General features: G+C 42.2%; 1 protein-coding gene across 5 annotated transcripts; it reads right to left on the minus strand.

The window, feature by feature from the left end:
- Positions 1-4,669: 4,669 nt before the first annotated feature.
- CLBA1 (clathrin binding box of aftiphilin containing 1) lies at positions 4,670-15,947 on the minus strand. Of its 5 annotated transcripts, none has more exons than XM_048308229.1 (8): positions 15,296-15,947; positions 13,055-13,739; positions 12,844-12,969; positions 10,405-10,452; positions 9,479-9,627; positions 7,852-7,981; positions 6,438-6,551; positions 4,670-5,462 (listed from the first exon to the last, which is right to left on the minus strand). In XM_048308229.1, exons 2-8 carry the CDS (start codon positions 13,511-13,513, stop codon positions 5,295-5,297), a joined length of 1,194 nt encoding a protein of 397 aa, XP_048164186.1. In that variant the 5' UTR covers positions 13,514-13,739; positions 15,296-15,947; the 3' UTR covers positions 4,670-5,294. The 5 variants fall into 5 exon arrangements, with proteins under 5 accessions (XP_048164186.1, XP_048164185.1, XP_048164184.1 ...); XM_048308228.1 differs by lacking the exon at positions 15,296-15,947 and adding an exon at positions 14,329-14,593; XM_048308227.1 differs by lacking the exon at positions 15,296-15,947 and adding an exon at positions 14,313-14,593.
- Positions 15,948-17,800: the final 1,853 nt, after the last annotated feature.

Below are 17,800 nucleotides of genomic sequence, written 5' to 3' on the forward strand. Positions count from 1 at the left end.
TACTGACAAAGACGTAACATTTTCCCTGGGCTTTTGAACCTTTTTTCCTTCTCCACACACCCCCTCTTCCCCATCCCTTGTCTGTAGGAATACTAGACACCTTACAAACCTGTACAGAACTTACACATGCCAGGCAGCATAACAGCGTTGGACATGAGGTTTCCACAAACCCTGAAGGATGGATTCCTTTAGGGAAGCACTGCAGCCTGAGCTGGGTGCCTCCAGCGAGGGACTGTGAACACTGAAGTTCCTGGGCAGTTTTGCCTATACAATAATAATAGTACCCATAATAACGTTAAAGTTTGGGATCTTCATGATCATTGCTCAGTGGTCGTTGTCTTACACAGCATCGTCTCCTCCCAGCTTGGGAGCCTGAGTCTGCAGTTTGGAATTTGGAATCTTCTAATAATATTATACTCATTTACCACAATCCATAGGCTTTGTCTGTATCAGCTATTAATATCTAAGCTGCAGCTTTGCTCCTGCTCTTAATTTTCCTAAAAAACACTACACCCTCACGTCCCCTTTGTAACCAAACAAGGGATGGCTCACAGAGCGTTTTTCCAGCCGGTGGGGCGGGGGCATTCCTGTTGGGAGCAGGTGCCACGTGTTCTTAGCACTTAGCTGTCCTCTGGGCTTTGTCTCCAGTGCCGTGTGAGGTTCTGAACTGCCCCTGCAGTTCTTGGTGTGCCTTCAAGGGTTGCTGTGCCTGAAAGCAAGTGTCAGATACAAGTGTCCTTGACTCGTGGAGTGGTGACTCTTCAGGCCTGCATGCTGGTCAGGCTGGACAAAAGCCCTGCCACTCTGGGCTTGTGAAAGGCTGCTCGTACAAATCAATCCAGCAGCTTCGGGTTTAGAGGTTTCCATCCTCTTCCTGTTGTGGACTTTTAATACGAGATCCTGACTCTTGTAAAATGAGCTTCAAGGTTTATTTTAAATTGAGGCAGAATCACCATTTCCCCTCATTTTTAATCATTTCCATAAAGAGGAGCCTCTTTATGTGCCATTCTAAGAGTTACATCAAATTCCCTCCATTTTAAGGGGGGAAAAAAGCATTCATATCATACACATTGAGGCATAACGGAGCACTCTCCAGCAGCTTTCACTGATGAGACTGCAGTGGCTGCTGCTTACAGACTTCCTCCTCCCTTTGTCCTGCATCCTGCTGACCACAGTGTGAAAAGCAACAGGTTTAGAAGGAACTGCACAGAAATCCGGTGGTGTGACCACCGTGCCATCAGCACTCTGACTGACTCGCTCCTGAGGAAGCCGCTACGGATGCTGCAGCACAGAGCTGAGCCTGTGCCCGTGGCAGCAGAAAACGCTGCCTTACGAGGGTGTGCTGCAGTTCAGTGTTTTAAGAAAATATTTTTGAAGCTTTCAGAGCAAGCTGAGACTGTTTAAAGATGGTGTAGGTTTTCATACACTTGCATCGATCTTAGCTGTGCTGAAAGATCTGAACTAAAAAGCATTCAGAGCAGCACAGCTCAGTGCAGTGCTGCTTCAAACAGCTCGCTGGGGAGGTCTGGGTGCTACACAGAGTGCTCTGTCCAGCTCTGTAATCTGTGTGCTGGAAGTGACACTTTAAAAGACTAATTTTCCAGCACAAGCAACAGTAAAATACACAAAATTAAATAACCTATCCATTAGGTCTGTGAGGAAGATGCGTTATAAATTAGTGGCAAACTAATTTTGAGCTATTCAAAATCAGTATTTTGATTTGATTATAGAAGTGAGGCTTTAAGGTCTGAAGACGTAGAAGTGTGTCTGTAGAAGTGTGTGTTAATAAAGCAGATATTCAGGGAAGCGGGAGGATTTTTGGCATTTCAGGATTTGCCCAGCTTTCAGAGGCATCTCGCCTTGAATGAAAAAAGCAAAAAATGTTGCAAATTCATTCCATACATTTTTCTCTCATCAGGGCCTGTTTATACCACCCAGCAGAGCACTAAGCCAGGCTGGCTGTGCTCTGGCATTCAGGCTGTGCTGTGGGAGGCAATTTAGGAGATTGATCTCAGACATATTTCAGTAGAAGGAGCAGAAACTTTTTCTCTTTGGATCTTCCAGAGTGGATCTGGAAAGTTAAACTTGGCTCTGCAGGGAAATTTGGGGGTTAACGATTAATTTGAAGGTAGCTCAGTTTTAGCCAAATTCCCTCTGCTGGCTTAACTGGAGTAGGAGTACTCTAGGAAGTCCCATTTTTTAAACTGTTAGAGCTGATCTTCATAATTAAAAAATGCCAGAGTGCTTTTAAATCCTGTAATGAAAAAAACTTGAAAAAGTTTTGAAAAAATCTTATGCTTTTACAAGATTTCTTTCATTTGTTTTTGACTCCATCTTCTGCATATACAACCAATGGTGGGCTTATAGTATAGTTAGAAATCATCCTGGAGTCTGACTGTCCCCCCTCCTTTTCTTGACTCTTTTAAAAATTATTATAATTAATTAAATTCCACATTTTAGAATATGCACTGAAAAATTTTCAGTCTTTCACAATGAAGTTGGTTTGAAGGGTTGTTTTGCAAAGCTGTTTACAGCATTCCTTCCACAAAGGAAGCTATTTCAGTAATTACACTGCTGATTGGAACTTTGTAAAACTTTGTTCTATGGGTATATTTTCCCTCTAATCCCAGCAGAAGGAAGAGGCATTCCTGTCTAGCTCTGCTGTCCAAAACTCCTGCCTTGCTCTCGTATTCACCTTTTCAAAATCCTAAGCAAATGTCAGAAGTCTGTGGTATTTGCTTTCCTCAAACACAGAGTACAGTGGCACGTTTAGTTCATCAAAACTCAGCATTTCACAGCTGAGAGTTCGTAACTAAGATGAGAAACGGTGAAAATGGTAGCTTAAAACGTGCGGAGGTACAAAGTGTTACTTCCTCAGTGCAGCAGTCCCGGAGCACGGGCAGCGGGGGCCCTGGTGCGGCCGTGCCTTTGGGGACACAGCGTGTGCTGACACCCCGGGCCGGCTGCCAGGGACAGCAGGAACGAGGAAATGACTCAAGGAAACGAGCGCTCACTGCCTGTGCAGGACACGTCAGAGGCGCTTCCGGCGCCCCTCATTTCCCGGGAAAGCCACGGAAGGCGAGGCTACGTTTTTACTACGAAATGCGCCTGAAGATGGTTGGCTACACTTTGGTTTGTCTCCCTGATCTCTTGTCAGTCGAGAGAGTCCGGTTTTGTCTTTGTGGGTACCCCCCCAAATGTGCTGGCTGTGTACAAATTCTGATGGGGGCTGGAGGGTTGCCAGAACTCCCCAGCCTTGAAGCTGAATTGCTTTGTCATTCCCATTTTGCTAGACTTTTCCTCTGGGAAGGTGAATTTGTTCATCTCAGACTGGAACTGGGAGTTACAAGGTCCCTCAGTTGCCTTATGCAGCCAGTGCTTACAGGTAGTGAGGGCTCAGGTGGCCCAAAGCATCTGTCCAAAAGAGAAAGACCTGAAAGGTGGAGCCCATCACCTTTGGAACCCCAGGGGTTTATTTCCCTGCTGAATCATAAGGGCTGAACCCTTTTTTCTTTCCATTCTGTACCTTGGACAGGGCTGTAAAATCTGCTAATACGAGGGAAAGATGACATATTCATCCTTCTGCCAGAGTTACAGTGCAAAACATTTTTTGATACATTCATCCGATGTTCGCAAAAAGCAAAGGCAAAATTGAAAACCCAGAGGAAAAGAGGGTTCTGATGCATCCATGAGTGTTACATACACTACAAGTTGCCCTCTCTAGCCTAGCCCCTCTGCAGGCCCCTGCTTGTATGAAAGCATAAAAATGGGATTTTAATCTTATAATTGATTTTATTAAGGTTTATTACCAACCTCAACTATTCATTCACCATTTACTGGCAATTTAACATTTTGTGAGCTTATGACTACAACCTATTTAATACATGTTTAAGAGCTCTGAAAGAATACAAGGGAAACTGAAAATTAATTCAAGTCTAGGGTTAACTGAAAAAGTTAACCCTGCTCTTGTATCCACATGGGGTTTCCAGTTTGTCATTGCAGAACTCCCTCCAGGACCAGGGAAGCTACAGAGCCACTTCAAAACAGCATTTTTCCCTGTTCCATCTGCTGATTAAGCAGGACACATTTCATCCCATGCTAATAGCACTGAGGTATCATAAGCATTACTGAAGTTATGACAGCAATTGTAATGTCACTGCTGAACAGTTTACTAGATTAAGGGTTGGAGTCTGTCAGTGCTTTATAGTATTCTTAATTCTAAGAACAGAATAGGCACGTATTAAATAATTAACTGACTTAGTTTTGGAACACCCAACTTTGCTCCCTGCTTTCAACACATAAAATATCAGTTGCAGTGCTTAGCAACTCTTTAAAATAAAAAGCCATATAAAATTTTCATACTCAGAATGGCCAGAGCAGCAAACAGATCAGTAACTCGCGTAGAAGTTACTGCTGATGGATAAATAAAGCTGTTGCAGTTGGCAGGGAACCAACACAGATTCCTTGAATGACAGTGAAGTACATCCCCTGTGGCACTCAAACATGCAGGAAGATGGGCAACAGTCGATAGTTACTATAAAATTTTAAAAGGGCAGGAATTTACACCTTTGTGCAGCACAAGTCCCAAACTACGACGCTGCTGAGCTTTTACAAGCAGGGTATGCATGGTGTAAGTGTGGCTGAATGAACCCAACATGTCCTGTGACAATCAGCTTCAACGAGGTGATTTATTTCAGTCAGAGAACAACGCCAGAATGAAGCATTTTGCTGCCTCCACCCCTATCACCGCAGCAGGCTTCACAGACAATTTAAAACACTTTTATTCTGCTAAACCCCATTGAAAGTCCCCAAATGAAGAAGGCTCCTTTCATTACATCCAGCAGTGGCAAAGCAACAGATCTCAGCTGATCCAAACTGGAGCAAGTAGGAGAGATGGTGACAAGGCACATGTTAAACATGCTAAACAGATTTTGTCAGGGAAAGGAGGGTTTTGATTGAAGAGGCATTAAGGCCTGAAAGGTCAGTAGTTCAGGAGAATCCACCAGAGTTACCTTGAAGTGTGTTTGCAGCTGCAGCATTTACTGTAAGGGACACAACTCTGCGGCAAAACTCAGCAGGACAAAATTACAAAATTTCACTTCACAACTTAACAGGAGAAATATCTTCTAATAACGTGGCCTTAGCTCCCTCATATACAGCAATATGTCACTTTCCTAAAGAACATCTGTAGTCTATAGTACCAAGTCAGTAGCAAAATGAAGGTAAACTGCATTCAGTTCAAAAAAAACCCAAACAACAACAAAAACAAAAAAACACTATAAAGTGCATTTAGTTCAACAAACATCATTACTGAAAAATTTCATTTTTAGGTTGTGTGTAGCAAAAATCTGCTTCTTCCTTGGCATTGTTATACACTCTGTGTTTTCATTTGATGATGTGGTCTTCAAAAAGAGGTTGCAGGTGAAAAGATGACCATGTCTGGAGTCTGGTGACACAGAAAGCTGAGTGAAAAAGAAAAACTCAGTTAATTTTTTCCATACTACAGGAAGCTAATCACTTTGCATATGCCAACCTAATTGGTAAAAATTGTCATTAAAATAATCTTTTAAATTTATTTAAAATTTTTAGAGGGAAAAGACATAACTATGAAGATAAATGGAAAACATCCCATTATATGATCTGACTTACTTTAAATTAGAAATAGCAACATATATTTTGTAATGAATTTGTCTTTCAGACACCAAGCTGCAGGGTTTGTTCTTTCCCTTATGAGGCTATTCCAGAAAAATAGTGTCCATTTACCTTAACTTTGTATCACAATTCTTTTCACTTTTATTCCTTCTTCATGTTTCAAACCACTTCTCCTTTGTCTAAACCCTGTTCCTGTATTTTACACATTTCCAACGTGATTCAGCCACTGTGATCCCCCCCTCATGTGCTCACTTGAAGGAAGGAGAACTGAGTTAAGAAGGAATAAGCTGGGCACTCTTTTAAAGTTTTATTTCTGAATTCTCCAGCCTATCATCTCTTATGTAAGAGGCTCCTAGAAAAGTTGTACACCTTCACTGTCCAAGGCAGTAAACAGAATAAAACAGAGCAATGAAAGTGTGTCTCAAACTGTCTCCACAGTGACAACAGCTGCTCAATTTTATTCTCCATTGAGGAAGAGACCATGTGTTAAGAATATTCCTCCAAAATACCTTGTTAAAAAACAGACTGAGGTGACTGAGGTGTTTTACAGCAATGGAGGATGACACAATTTTCCTTCCGACTTGCATTGCTGTAACAAGAAACAAACAAGTGCTTCCTTTTCTGAAGCTGTCAAAGAGGTTTCAAAGAGCAAAAACCTACTCCACATCCAAAAATTATACCAGGACCAAACCATTACATGAGAACATGTGCTGGAACAGCAGAGAGGAACATGCTAAATACACTCTGTGGTTCTCTGAAGTGCTCACTCCCAGAGCAATTCTTACCTTGGTCTGGATCAATGCTTTGCAGTCATTAACACTGAATCCATCAAATCTAAAGTCCTCATTATCTTTGACATTTGATTCCTCAAAAATATCAGCCTGGCTCTCTGAAATGTCCTAAAAAACCATAATTTACGTTTTATTTATGAATTTATTTATGCATTTCTATCTGATTTCAGTGCATACTACCTAAAGAGAAATTTCACTCAAATAGCAACCACTAAATTTTACTTTCTGCAGCTGTATTTTATCATGTGCTCCCTTTGCATTAAAACAATTTTATGCCAGAACCAGTTCTACCTACACACATGAATTTGTGACTTCAATTAATAAAAAAGCCATTTCCAATTAGAATTAGCCTTAATTAACACCAACGCATTGCTAAGAAATCCATCTTAATCTGTATTATTACAAGCAATACAATTTTCCTTTAACAGACAAGAAGTAATGATGTAAGTTAAAGCTGCCTGGGCATTGATTTGATGCTGGGGGCAAGAAAGGAACAGAATGGGAGTTTAGCTGTGTTGGAGAAATGTCTCCCATTCCCTCTCTGTTAAATGACAGTTCTATAAAAGTGACTTTCAAGTGCAGAATAGGTTTCTACCTGCAGCACTGTCCTTCTGTTTGCATATAACTTGCAAGAAAGGTCAAATACGCCCATTAAATCAGTACCTTGCCAACACCTTGCTTCAGCATTCAAATAATCAATTGAAACAATTACTTGTGAAAACTACATGTGACTAATTAATCACAACTAAATAACTGAATACTAAACCGTCCCTGACCCCTGTATCTCCTCAAAACAAGAGATTGTTAAACAGAGACATTTCTTTTTGAGATCTTTCAGTACTGTTGGTTTGGCCTCAATCCAATTTAAAACATACTCTTCCTCAAGCCTTGCAAAAGCAGACAGAGGAATAATGTGAGGAAAGGGGAAGCTGAACACGCTTTCAGTTCCTATACAGTAAAAACATCCAATAATTACTCTAACAGCCTATCTCATTCAGATCTGATTTTCACTTAACAGAAGGATATTAGAGGCTAACAATTTTCTTGCACTCCAAGCAAAAAAAGTAAACAATCCTACTGCAAACACACCTGGGAGCTGATTCTCCACCTCTAACACCTGAAAGCTACTTGTCCATCTACACCAAAGCTGAGTGCACCACCTAATAGGGAGCTGTGTTGGCAGACTTCAATGTAAAGACAATCGAAGCTGGGTCCTGCACGAGTTCATAGTTAGTTACACATAAAGATGAGAAAACACTAAGCTATCATCTTAAAAAGCTCCCTGTTAAAAAAACCTCATGTCTCACCCAGATCTGGTCCCTCATTCATCTGCATGTACAGCTGACAGAAGATCAGATTCCCAGCACAGTGTTTATGCTGGCAGAATGGAAAACCATTGTTCAATTACCTTTTGATTTGCATCTATCCCGAGAACACTCAGGAGGTTTTCTTGGCAATGGGACTTACTCCAGGGATGTCTTAAGCTGAGGGTATTATCAAAGTCTCTGAGCATTCTCCATACATTTCCAGAAACCATGCTAGGAAACAAAACACAATTTGAGGTTTTGAGCTCTATGAGGTTTCCAGTGAACGTATGCAACAGTTACATTATTACATACAGCTCTGTACTAACCCTGATCTAACAAGCAACTTGTTTTAAATCTCTTTCTACACTTGTCCAAACTATCAACCCAATGTACTAATTAGCTGGCATGACAATTAGTGGAAGCAGTAAGTCAACATAACTGTTTGTGCTCCTCAGATAAGAAGGGCATTGGAAGCACATTTCAGAGACTGCTACATGCACACAGCTCACATTATTCAGGTGCTTCTGCGAAATGTGGGCAGAGTTCAGCCCTGTGCATTCTGCACTTTGCCTTTTCTGCCTCTCAAGTCTTTCTCCACCCCAGAGATCACACTTCACCTCTGCAGCACCTGTCCTACAAAACAAGCCAAAGGCACTCACTGCTGAAACAGTGAGAAGCAGGGAGTTCCCTCGACTGTGGTACTTTGGATTCTTACACTGCATTCATCACATATAAAAATTCACTTGGGCTTTACTTAGTTTACACTTGTCATTGACATTAATTATTCACCACAGTAGATGAGGGAATTTTTGTTTTTACTTCATGCTCTGCTATAATAGTGCAGTCCCCTTTACAATTATATTTCTTCACAAGTTTGATGCTGATTAAAATATAACACATATGCAGTGAACTTGGCCAAATGGGTGCCCCCACTAGAAGTTTTACCTACATTTCTTCTGAGTCTTAGGACATTTCTCAAGTATGGTCTGACACAGCTTTCTAGACACAAAGCCTCAGAGTTATAAAAAAATAACTGCAACACTTTGGTAACTACAATACTGCTCAGAAGCTGCTGATCCTTAAAAAACATATAACAAAACTAGACGTGTTCCAGCTGTCACAAGAGAAAGCTTAGTTAATGATACTAATTGCTATTAATGTAGCCCAAGAAAGAAGCCAGATGTACCACAGATTCTGAAGCACATCAGGTTAAACATGAGGAGAAGTTACCAGCTGGGAAAACTTCGGTGGGAGGAAAAAAACAGCAAGTAAGTTGTTAGTAGAAGCAGCAGCCTCCGATGATGAAGAAATAAGTGGGATGTGCTGTAAAGAAAGGACAAGCAAACAGGAAGAACAGGCTGCCTGTTGGGTTCTGGCATTCCAGAGGCTTAGTCATAAGAAGGCACACCAACAGCAGGAAAAACCCTAAGCAGGAATTAGTAATTTTGATATATACCCTTCATTGTTTTCCAATGGCTAAAACGCCTTCCATTTCCTTTAACAACGTGCTACAAAACTGGTAAGATCTATACACAGAAAAGCATAGCACTAAAAAGATTTTTAAGTGCACCACTGATTTTTAAATTATGAAATAAATAGTGTAATTGCAAAGGAACTTTTTCCTTTTTTCCCCTTTTTTTTTTGGTTTTGTTTCGGTTTGGGTTTTTTTTGTTTGGTTTTTGGGTTTTGTTTTGTTTTGTTTTTAAACTGTTAATCTAAGCTCATTACCAAAGTTGATTCTTCAAAAGTTCAGGGATCCCAACATCTCCATTATTTTCATCAAGAACTTGCTCTAAGCTTCTTATGCTCTCTCTGGACTGTGGTACAAAGACTTCTGGAAAGGCCAACCTAAATATCTCCTCACAGCTGTGGTCTGCCTAGAAAAAAGGAGAGTTTTATTACATACACCATACAGGCCATGCCCATAGTTCATGAAGTCCAAAAACTATAATATTTCTAGAGATTGTCTTATTGTTTTTTGAATTACTATTAACAGCAGAGGGACTGAGCTCATATTTCAGTGTTTTGAGTGTTTACCTAGAATTAGAGGAAGCAAGAGTCCCAGAGTTTCTGATGAACCTTAGTCTTTAACTTCCCAGCTTCTTGGTCATAGACTGGTTTGCATATTTAACGCTTATGACTCCTCCTTCTGCTCAGCTGATTCAGTCCAGGTCAAATCTGGTGCACACATCAATTCAAAAGCTTGTTTTGCTGACTCAGAATTCAAACACTCCTAATTCAACCAAATGTAACACACCTGCTAAATGCTACAGTTACCAATAAATACTTGCACTGTGCAAGTCTGCAAAAAAGCGGGGGTGAGGATGCTTCTGTATCCTCACATTTGCAACAAACTTTTTCCAGCCTATGCTAAAAAATCAGAGCCTAATTTAAATCCTTGTTCCTCCTCCAGCGGTGACAAGGAGGAGGTTTGGAGGACTGACCACAGCCACAGGAGTGATCAAAACAGGGCTGCTGGAAGTAACAGGGTTATCTGATGATTAAGAAATACATATACAAGGAAAAACATGCATAATTTGCATCCTACCCTAGAGGGATGTTAGTATGCCATCTGGTTCAGAAGCTGTGTCCTTTTATTCCTTCAAAGAAGGAATTACTGCAATTTTCCAAATAAAAGCAATTAATCAACTCACCACCCTGCCCAGGGACTGCAATCCAGGAGCAGCAACGTTGTGTGAAAACTGAAGAATGGAACCAGTCAGTTTGGGGTTTTTGCTCAGCAATCAACAATTTGGTCTGAAAACCCTAAGCATGGATAATCCATATTTTTATGGTTTCATTTAATTGTAATTCAAACAGCTGAAATAGCTCCAGAGTCTCATTACACTGAACTCAGAAGTGGGGTGAACACTGAGAGAGTACGGATTTAATCTAACGATAAGTGGACAAAATCACTAGAGCTGGTAGAAGGCTTCTGCTCTTCTGACCATGCTCCAAAGAACAGAATTTGTGCCCCACACTGCTCCCTCCTGAAGTAAACCCTTGCTAAAATGCCTGTCCTGATGATTCACTGCTGGGACATTCAAAGACTCCTGGGTAAATTCCTTTGAATCTTCCCCAAAGTGTCACGGTAATTTCAATTAATTTGTAAATTATTTCAACCGGAGATACAACATGGAGGATCCTGACAGATGCCTGAAAAGCAGAATTCTGTGAAGTAACACTTGCTAAAGCATACATGGTCAAGGAAAAAAACCAACTTCCAGGTAGGCACCAAAATTGAAATGGGATGGGAATCAAGGAAAAGCCAGGCAGCTGCTCTTGGCTTCGGGATGGGGAAATTACAGCCCCAGGGAGTGCATCGAGGGAAGCACAGCTCTGCACAACTGCAGCACCTCCACAGAGCCTTGGTGCTGCTCCAACACACATACCAGTCACTGAATTACAGTTTAGCCAAAACAGATAAAAAGTAAGAGATTTTTTATTGTCTTTATTACTGTCTACTTCAGCGAGTGTTTCTGAAACAAAGCTTGGGTATATTTCCATTTATCTTGTGGTTTTGTGCTAACTATAAAAAATCAGTGTACAAAGTTCACATCAGTACTTTCTGAATAAATCCTCTATATCCTATTATATCAAAATACCCCATGGCTTAAACACATGCACCAGTCCCTCTCTCACAGGCCAGTGTTTAAAGAACACATGAAACATCCTCAGAGCGTTCAATCATGTAGGCAAAAAACTCAGCTACTGCAAGGAAATTAATGATTGTTTCTGTCTGAAAACACATGATTGTGATCCCAATTGACATAATTCAATTAAATAAAGCAATAAGCATTGAAGGTCAGACCTCTGACCTGAGATGATTTCCAGAGGTCCCTTCCAACCCACCTGGCCTTTCTTCTATTCACCATACAGAAGACAGAGCCCTAGTCCAAAGAGTTTATGATCTCAAACTAACACAAAAAGCACAGGGATAAAAGACAAGCTACACATATATTCTACACTCCAAGAAATCTGCAGCAGCTCTGTGTCTCTCTACCTTGAGAAAAGACAACTTGAAACTCTAAGCATGGTTAACTTATTCAACTCGTACTGGACATTTCCTTCTACCCTTAACAAATGCAAAATAAAGGCTTCAGTAAGATTAAGAGCTATTGCTTTTGGAAAGAAACAAGCAATCTGCTATACTCCATTTCAGCTTCAGTCATTACAACATTCTCTTTATCCAACAGAAGACTTCTTGTCCCCTGTTTCCAGCATTACAAAAAATTAGAATTCTCTGTGCACACCAATAACCAGGTATTTTGTGTATCTACACTCAGTCAGTGTGGACAGCTTATCCCACCCACTTCTTTCTGCTTTCCCTAGTAATACCTCTGCAACAAGTAAAATTCCTGGGCAAGGGCAAGAAATCCTATCTCCAGAAAACCCTCAGTTCCCTACACATATTAAAATTTACCCAACAGATTACAAGCAGTAAGTTATTACTGCTACAGATTAACCCCATGGAAGTCTTAGCTGATTGTTCTCTTTTTTCAAATGCTGTAGTTTAGGATAAAAGTAGTAAGAACAAGGGGATTTTGTTCTGTATTTCTCTGTTCTTTCTTCCCTTTTGCTACTTTCTTTCCCTTTGCTGATACATGTTTGGTCCACGTGGAAACAAGTTCATCCCAACAAGGTATAACTCTTTACCTGACCCTTCTTTTTTTTGTGCTAATAAGGATTCATTGCATTATTAACTCAGAATTTTAGCTCTAACATTGTAAGAGAGAATGTAATATCCTATGCCAAAAATGAATTATATTAAATTATTTCTATTAATTTCTTGCGTGTCACCATCAATCTAAAATTCCAGAAAAAATGTTGATGTTATTCAGGAAGCATACTAAATAACAGAAGTCATTGTTTTTTGCCAAATTCTAACTCAATGGTATGTGGGTTTACTTCAATAAGTTTTCAGGCAACTCACAGAATTTCTGTCCACCCTGCTCTTGTCACCCACCTTCCTGATTTGTTGTTTCCTATGCTCTTTCTCATCCAGCTTTTAAACTGCATGTGCTTCAGGGCAAGGTTTATGGTGCCTACATGCTTACTTATTCCTAGTGCCTAGAAGCAAAGTAGCGCATTACATTCTTTAAAGCTCTCCAGCAGGACAACTTAAGTATTTGTCCAACGCTGTAAAGAAGTTGCTTTTGTTCCACTTGAGGTAGCTGCAAAGTGGCTGGACAGTTTCTCTCCACGTACAGCATTACCCTCTGCAGAGGAGACAGATACAAATCCAGAGGTGTAGGAAGCAGTAACACAAACATTTCTGGTCCTTGGTTTGCTGTGAACACATACCTCGTTCAGAGAGCCTGAAGCCTCCTGTATCCCGTGGCACAGAGATGGCTCAGCACACGAGTGGGCAGCAGAAGTGCTGCAGCCTCCATTGCTTAGGTCCAGATCGGCTCCAGAAGTTTTTGCTGACTTCACCAAAACTTCAAGGTTATGACTGAATCTCTCTGATTTGTCTGAGGGCTCCTTGAAGCCTTCAAAATCACCCCAGGAACCACTGAGTTCTGAGGTACTAAAGCTGCTCTCAGAAAACCCCTCACAACTTCTACCTTTGTCGTCCATTACAGGGAGGCTTTGCTGCATTACTTCAAGATTAGCAATTTCTTCATTATTTGTCCTTTCATTCCAGTTACAGCCACTTTCATCAAGAAACACACCACCTGCCTCAGCTGCCAGGTCTTTTGGAGACCCATGGTGTGATATGTCTGCGCGAGCAAGACTTTCTACCACTGACAAGTTCTGCATCTTTGTTAGAGAGAAAAAAATAATTTGTTGAAATCTGTACCTCAAAAAGGTTACTGAAGTTCAGTTGCATCAGAAATATGAGTGCTTCCAAAACAAAATCAAATTCTTCATTTCACCCCAAAGAATAACAACACTGCTGAAACAAAACAGGATGTCCTTCAGCCTCTCCTCCCATACTCAGCATGTGCACGTTATTCGGCCTCACTTTCTGTGTGGCATATTAAGCCTGTGAAGAAAGGATTATAAATAAATACCTCTGTGATAAGGGCTATGTAGGAATGAAGATAGCTGATAAGGTAGGAGAAAGAATGCTTGGGTTAAAATAAACACGTTCCAGCATTATCCACTGAAAATTGCTGTGGGCAAAATTATTTAAAATTTACTCTTAACTAACTGCCCACACCACAAGAAAGCCATTAAATTAGTGAACAATACTCAGCAAATACATAACAGAAGTTGCTGGATTATTAACTCAGTACTGACTGAGTACACTGGAGACAAACCAAAGTAACTATAGTCAACATCCAACACTTTGAAAATATTTTCTGTAACTACTTCATCCACCTCATGCACACCCAAATAATGCTATTTCTGCCTGAACAGGCTGCCCCATCCCAACGACTAGAATCCTGTAAAAATACAGTATTTCCAACTATTTAGGTAATTGAGGCAGATCTAATGAGTTCTGTTTAGCATCTGTAAATGCTACAGGCAGTGCTGCATTTACCATGTTAGATCAACCCCATCTCCTCAAGCATTTTCCCGAGCTCTTTTGGGGGGTGGATTAAAAAACACTCACTAAACGCGCTTCTCACCGGCCTGCCGCGGTGCTTAACAGAACCAATGTTGTGTGGTTTTCCCCCAGGTTTCCTCCGTAGGCGGGCCGGGCACAGAGCAGGGGTGCGGCAGGTCCCTCGCCCGCCCCAGGGACACGGAGAGCTGCCCCGGCGGGGCGGGGCAGGGCGGGGGACGAGCGGCCGGAGCCGCGGGCGCTTCTCCCGGGGCAGCGGCTGCTCCGCCCGCGATGGCACCTGTCCAGGGACGGAGCAGCCTCACCGGAGCAGCCTCCCGCCGGTCCCGGGCCCGGGCCCGGGCCGCCGCCGCCGCCGCCCGCAGGTCGCCAGGGGCGGTCCGAGGTGTGCGGGGCGGGCCGGGGCGGGCGGCGGGGCCGGCACCGCCCGGGACAGCCGAGCCCTCCATCCCTCCGCCCCATCGAGGGCAGGGAGCCTCAGTTCATCCTCATTCCCCGCGGTGTGTCCCCTCGCTCTGCTTTGACCAGCGCCTCTCCATCCTCGCCCCCGGGCCTCGGCCGTGCCGCTTGTCCGCACCCGCTTCCCTCGGGTTACAGCCGCCCTGCCGGCCGGGAGGAGGCTGGGGTTCAAATTGTGATGTTAAAAAGAGAAGTATTCACTCTTTTTCCTCGCCCAGCTTCTTGCTGCGGCCTGGCAGGCTAAGGACACACGGTTTGATGGTGGTGGTTCCAGTTTGCCTTTCATTTGAGACTAGCTAGAACTCCCACGTAAATGCAAAGTTCCAGGATATGGATTTTTAAAAAAGTGACAATCAGTCCACCCACTAATATAATCTCAGAATAAAATAGTAGGAATGAACCAGCAACAATCCTCTTCTTCCCTCTCTTCTTTTGCTCCCCAACGTCTTTGGCTGTCCCCCCTCTCTGCTGAGGCTGAGTCTTGATCCCCTCCCAACAGGTAAAGCCAGAAGCTGTGGGTCCAGTGCTAAATTTTACAGGTCACCCCATAGCCTGGGTGACCATCCACCCACCTCTCGAGGAACAGATGTGTGGGCTGGAGGCTGTCTGCCCCGGGCTGTCTGCTCTCAGGCCTGGGGGTCAGAGGGAATGATGCCGAGAAAACTCCTCAGCTCCCTGTCCTCAGGCTGGGTTGAACATCTGGGTAGTCCCAAGGAACAGGGGACAGTTGTAAAAGCAAGGAGAGGTTTTCTGGAGCAAGGCCCAAAGTAAAAAGCTTTTTCTAGGCACACATGTTTTCCAGCCCAGACACAGACACATGCACTCCTCCCACGCATCTGACTCTCATTCCAGGCTGTAGTGCTTTATCCAAGGGCAAGAGGCTGGATTTGGGAGCGATGCCCAGACGCAGAGCCAAAGAAACTTTATTGGCAACTGTCTGGAAGGTTTTTTTAATTTGTTTTCTTTCTGCTTTGGAGCGGTTTCCTGCCCTGCATGGCCATCCCGTGGCAGCCTGCAGCTCTCAGGATATCCAACCGGCTCGGTGAGATTGTGATTCAGCCCCAAAGCATCTGACACTGGCTGGGCTGGCGTCCCCATCCCACGCTGCAGTCAGTGTGGGCCGTGGGGACCTCAGGGGTTCCAGCTCTCTCTTCAGTTTTGAGGGGAGATCAACATTTTTTTCAGTGACTGAGATTGTTTTGGTCAGCTTTACATTTTCACCTTTGTCTTCCCGAAGGAAAAGGCCACAAACAGATGGCACAAAGGTTGAGATGCTCCTCTCTACCACGCTTTGCATCCAGAGGGACAGCGGTACGTGGGTTCTGCAAACTCTGCCAAGTTCAAGGTGTCTCTGCAGCAGAGCAAAGAGCTGTGGGAGAGCTGGGGAGCTTCAGAAGCTGCCACGGCCTTAGAATCCAGAGTGTGGGAACAGCAGGAAACTCTAGCACCTTCTTCCCAGAGTAACATCAGAAACTCTTAAGGGCGGGCCACGTAACACTGTTGTTTGTGTCTCTCCAGCACACCTTATAACCCACCTTGGGAAAACCAGTTGCTAGTCCTGGGTCCCTGCAGAGGAACAATTGGCTGCACCGTCTGCTGGGTTTACCCACTGCTGCCTCTGCTCTCAGGCAAACGCTGCTGAAGTCCCACATAATCACAAGAAAAACCTGCACTGCCATGATTTTGGAATGTTTCCACTTCAAAATGGATCAGTGCAAAGTACAGCCACCCTGCACAGTGGGTTTCACCTGCCCCCACTTGAAATTGCTCCTCTGGACTCAGCTGAGCGTGTGATCACCAGCTCCTGTTTTAAATGACACTGGTTTAAGTTAGAAGCATCAACACGGGTGGATTAAGAATTTTGCCCTCTGAAGTATAGCAGGATAAAATTCCTGTTATCTGGGGGGAAAAAAGAATTTTACAATTTTGTCAGACCAGGCCTTGTGCATTATTACTGCATTAAATCAATATTTTCTTTTTGAAATATCACCATGGGGTTTTGAGTTGTCTTTTTTTTTAAAATAACTCAATCATTACTTGAAAGGTAAACAGGTCAAAAGTTTCAGACATGGACTATAAGCTTATATTTAGGCACACATATATGAATTTACTAGAGCAGAATATCATTACTCAAAAACTCACCAATGCAAACAACTGAAGTAACTGAACACTCATCTTTAACTACTATTACTGCTCCTCCCAGCATTCCTACTGGAAAATCATTTGAGCTTAGTACACATACTCTAGAATTATTATCTTTTTCATTTTATCCTTCAGAAAAATACCAATTTGCTGTGAAAAAATTCAACATAATAACTGAAAAGTACTTTCAGGTCAAATCAGCACCATGCTGCTGTATTATGAATTTGTGTTTGCTTGTGAAAGATCTGGTCCTGGATTATTGAATTGTGTGGTTCCCCTGTAAATGACCAGGATGATATGGATACCTTTTTTCTTCATTCATTTTTTCTTTTGGAAAAAAAATGTAAGCAAGAGATACTTTTGTGTACAGAATTTTCAAATTTGTTTGCTTGGGTTTTTTAATTGAAGTTTTAAACAAGATTACCTTGCTATTTAAAGGACTGAAATATTTTCTTTAACTTGTATTAAATACTTGGATACCTTTTCTTGTATAAATATTACAGTTACATTTAGCTAAAGTGATGAAAAATGTCATTTAAAAACAAAAGTAAACATGTTTTCAGAAGCAAATAAATTACTTTGAATGACTCAAAATGACATTTCAATAAATTAACTGCCTTTTTAGTCAATGATTAATATTTTTTTTTCACCCTAAGTACCCAGATTTTAGACGTGTAGGACATCATCAATTCTTTCGTTTCCATAGTAATACAGAATGCTGAGCTTTTTGAAAATCCACTGCAGATACCAGGTCTAAATACTGATCTAATTAACTATCTGTGGCTTACATTTGAAGATGTGGTTGATTTTTCCACTGAAGTCCCTCCTGGAGGCACAGTGGGTTTGCCATGCCTTCCTCCCTCTTTGCTTTGCTGCTGGTATAGGTGCTTCGAAAGGTCTGTAAATCCGTTGTCTTTTTCTTGATTTACACACGA

Source organism: Corvus hawaiiensis, chromosome 6, assembly GCF_020740725.1.
Source record: "Corvus hawaiiensis isolate bCorHaw1 chromosome 6, bCorHaw1.pri.cur, whole genome shotgun sequence".
Taxonomy (NCBI): domain Eukaryota; kingdom Metazoa; phylum Chordata; class Aves; order Passeriformes; family Corvidae; genus Corvus; species Corvus hawaiiensis.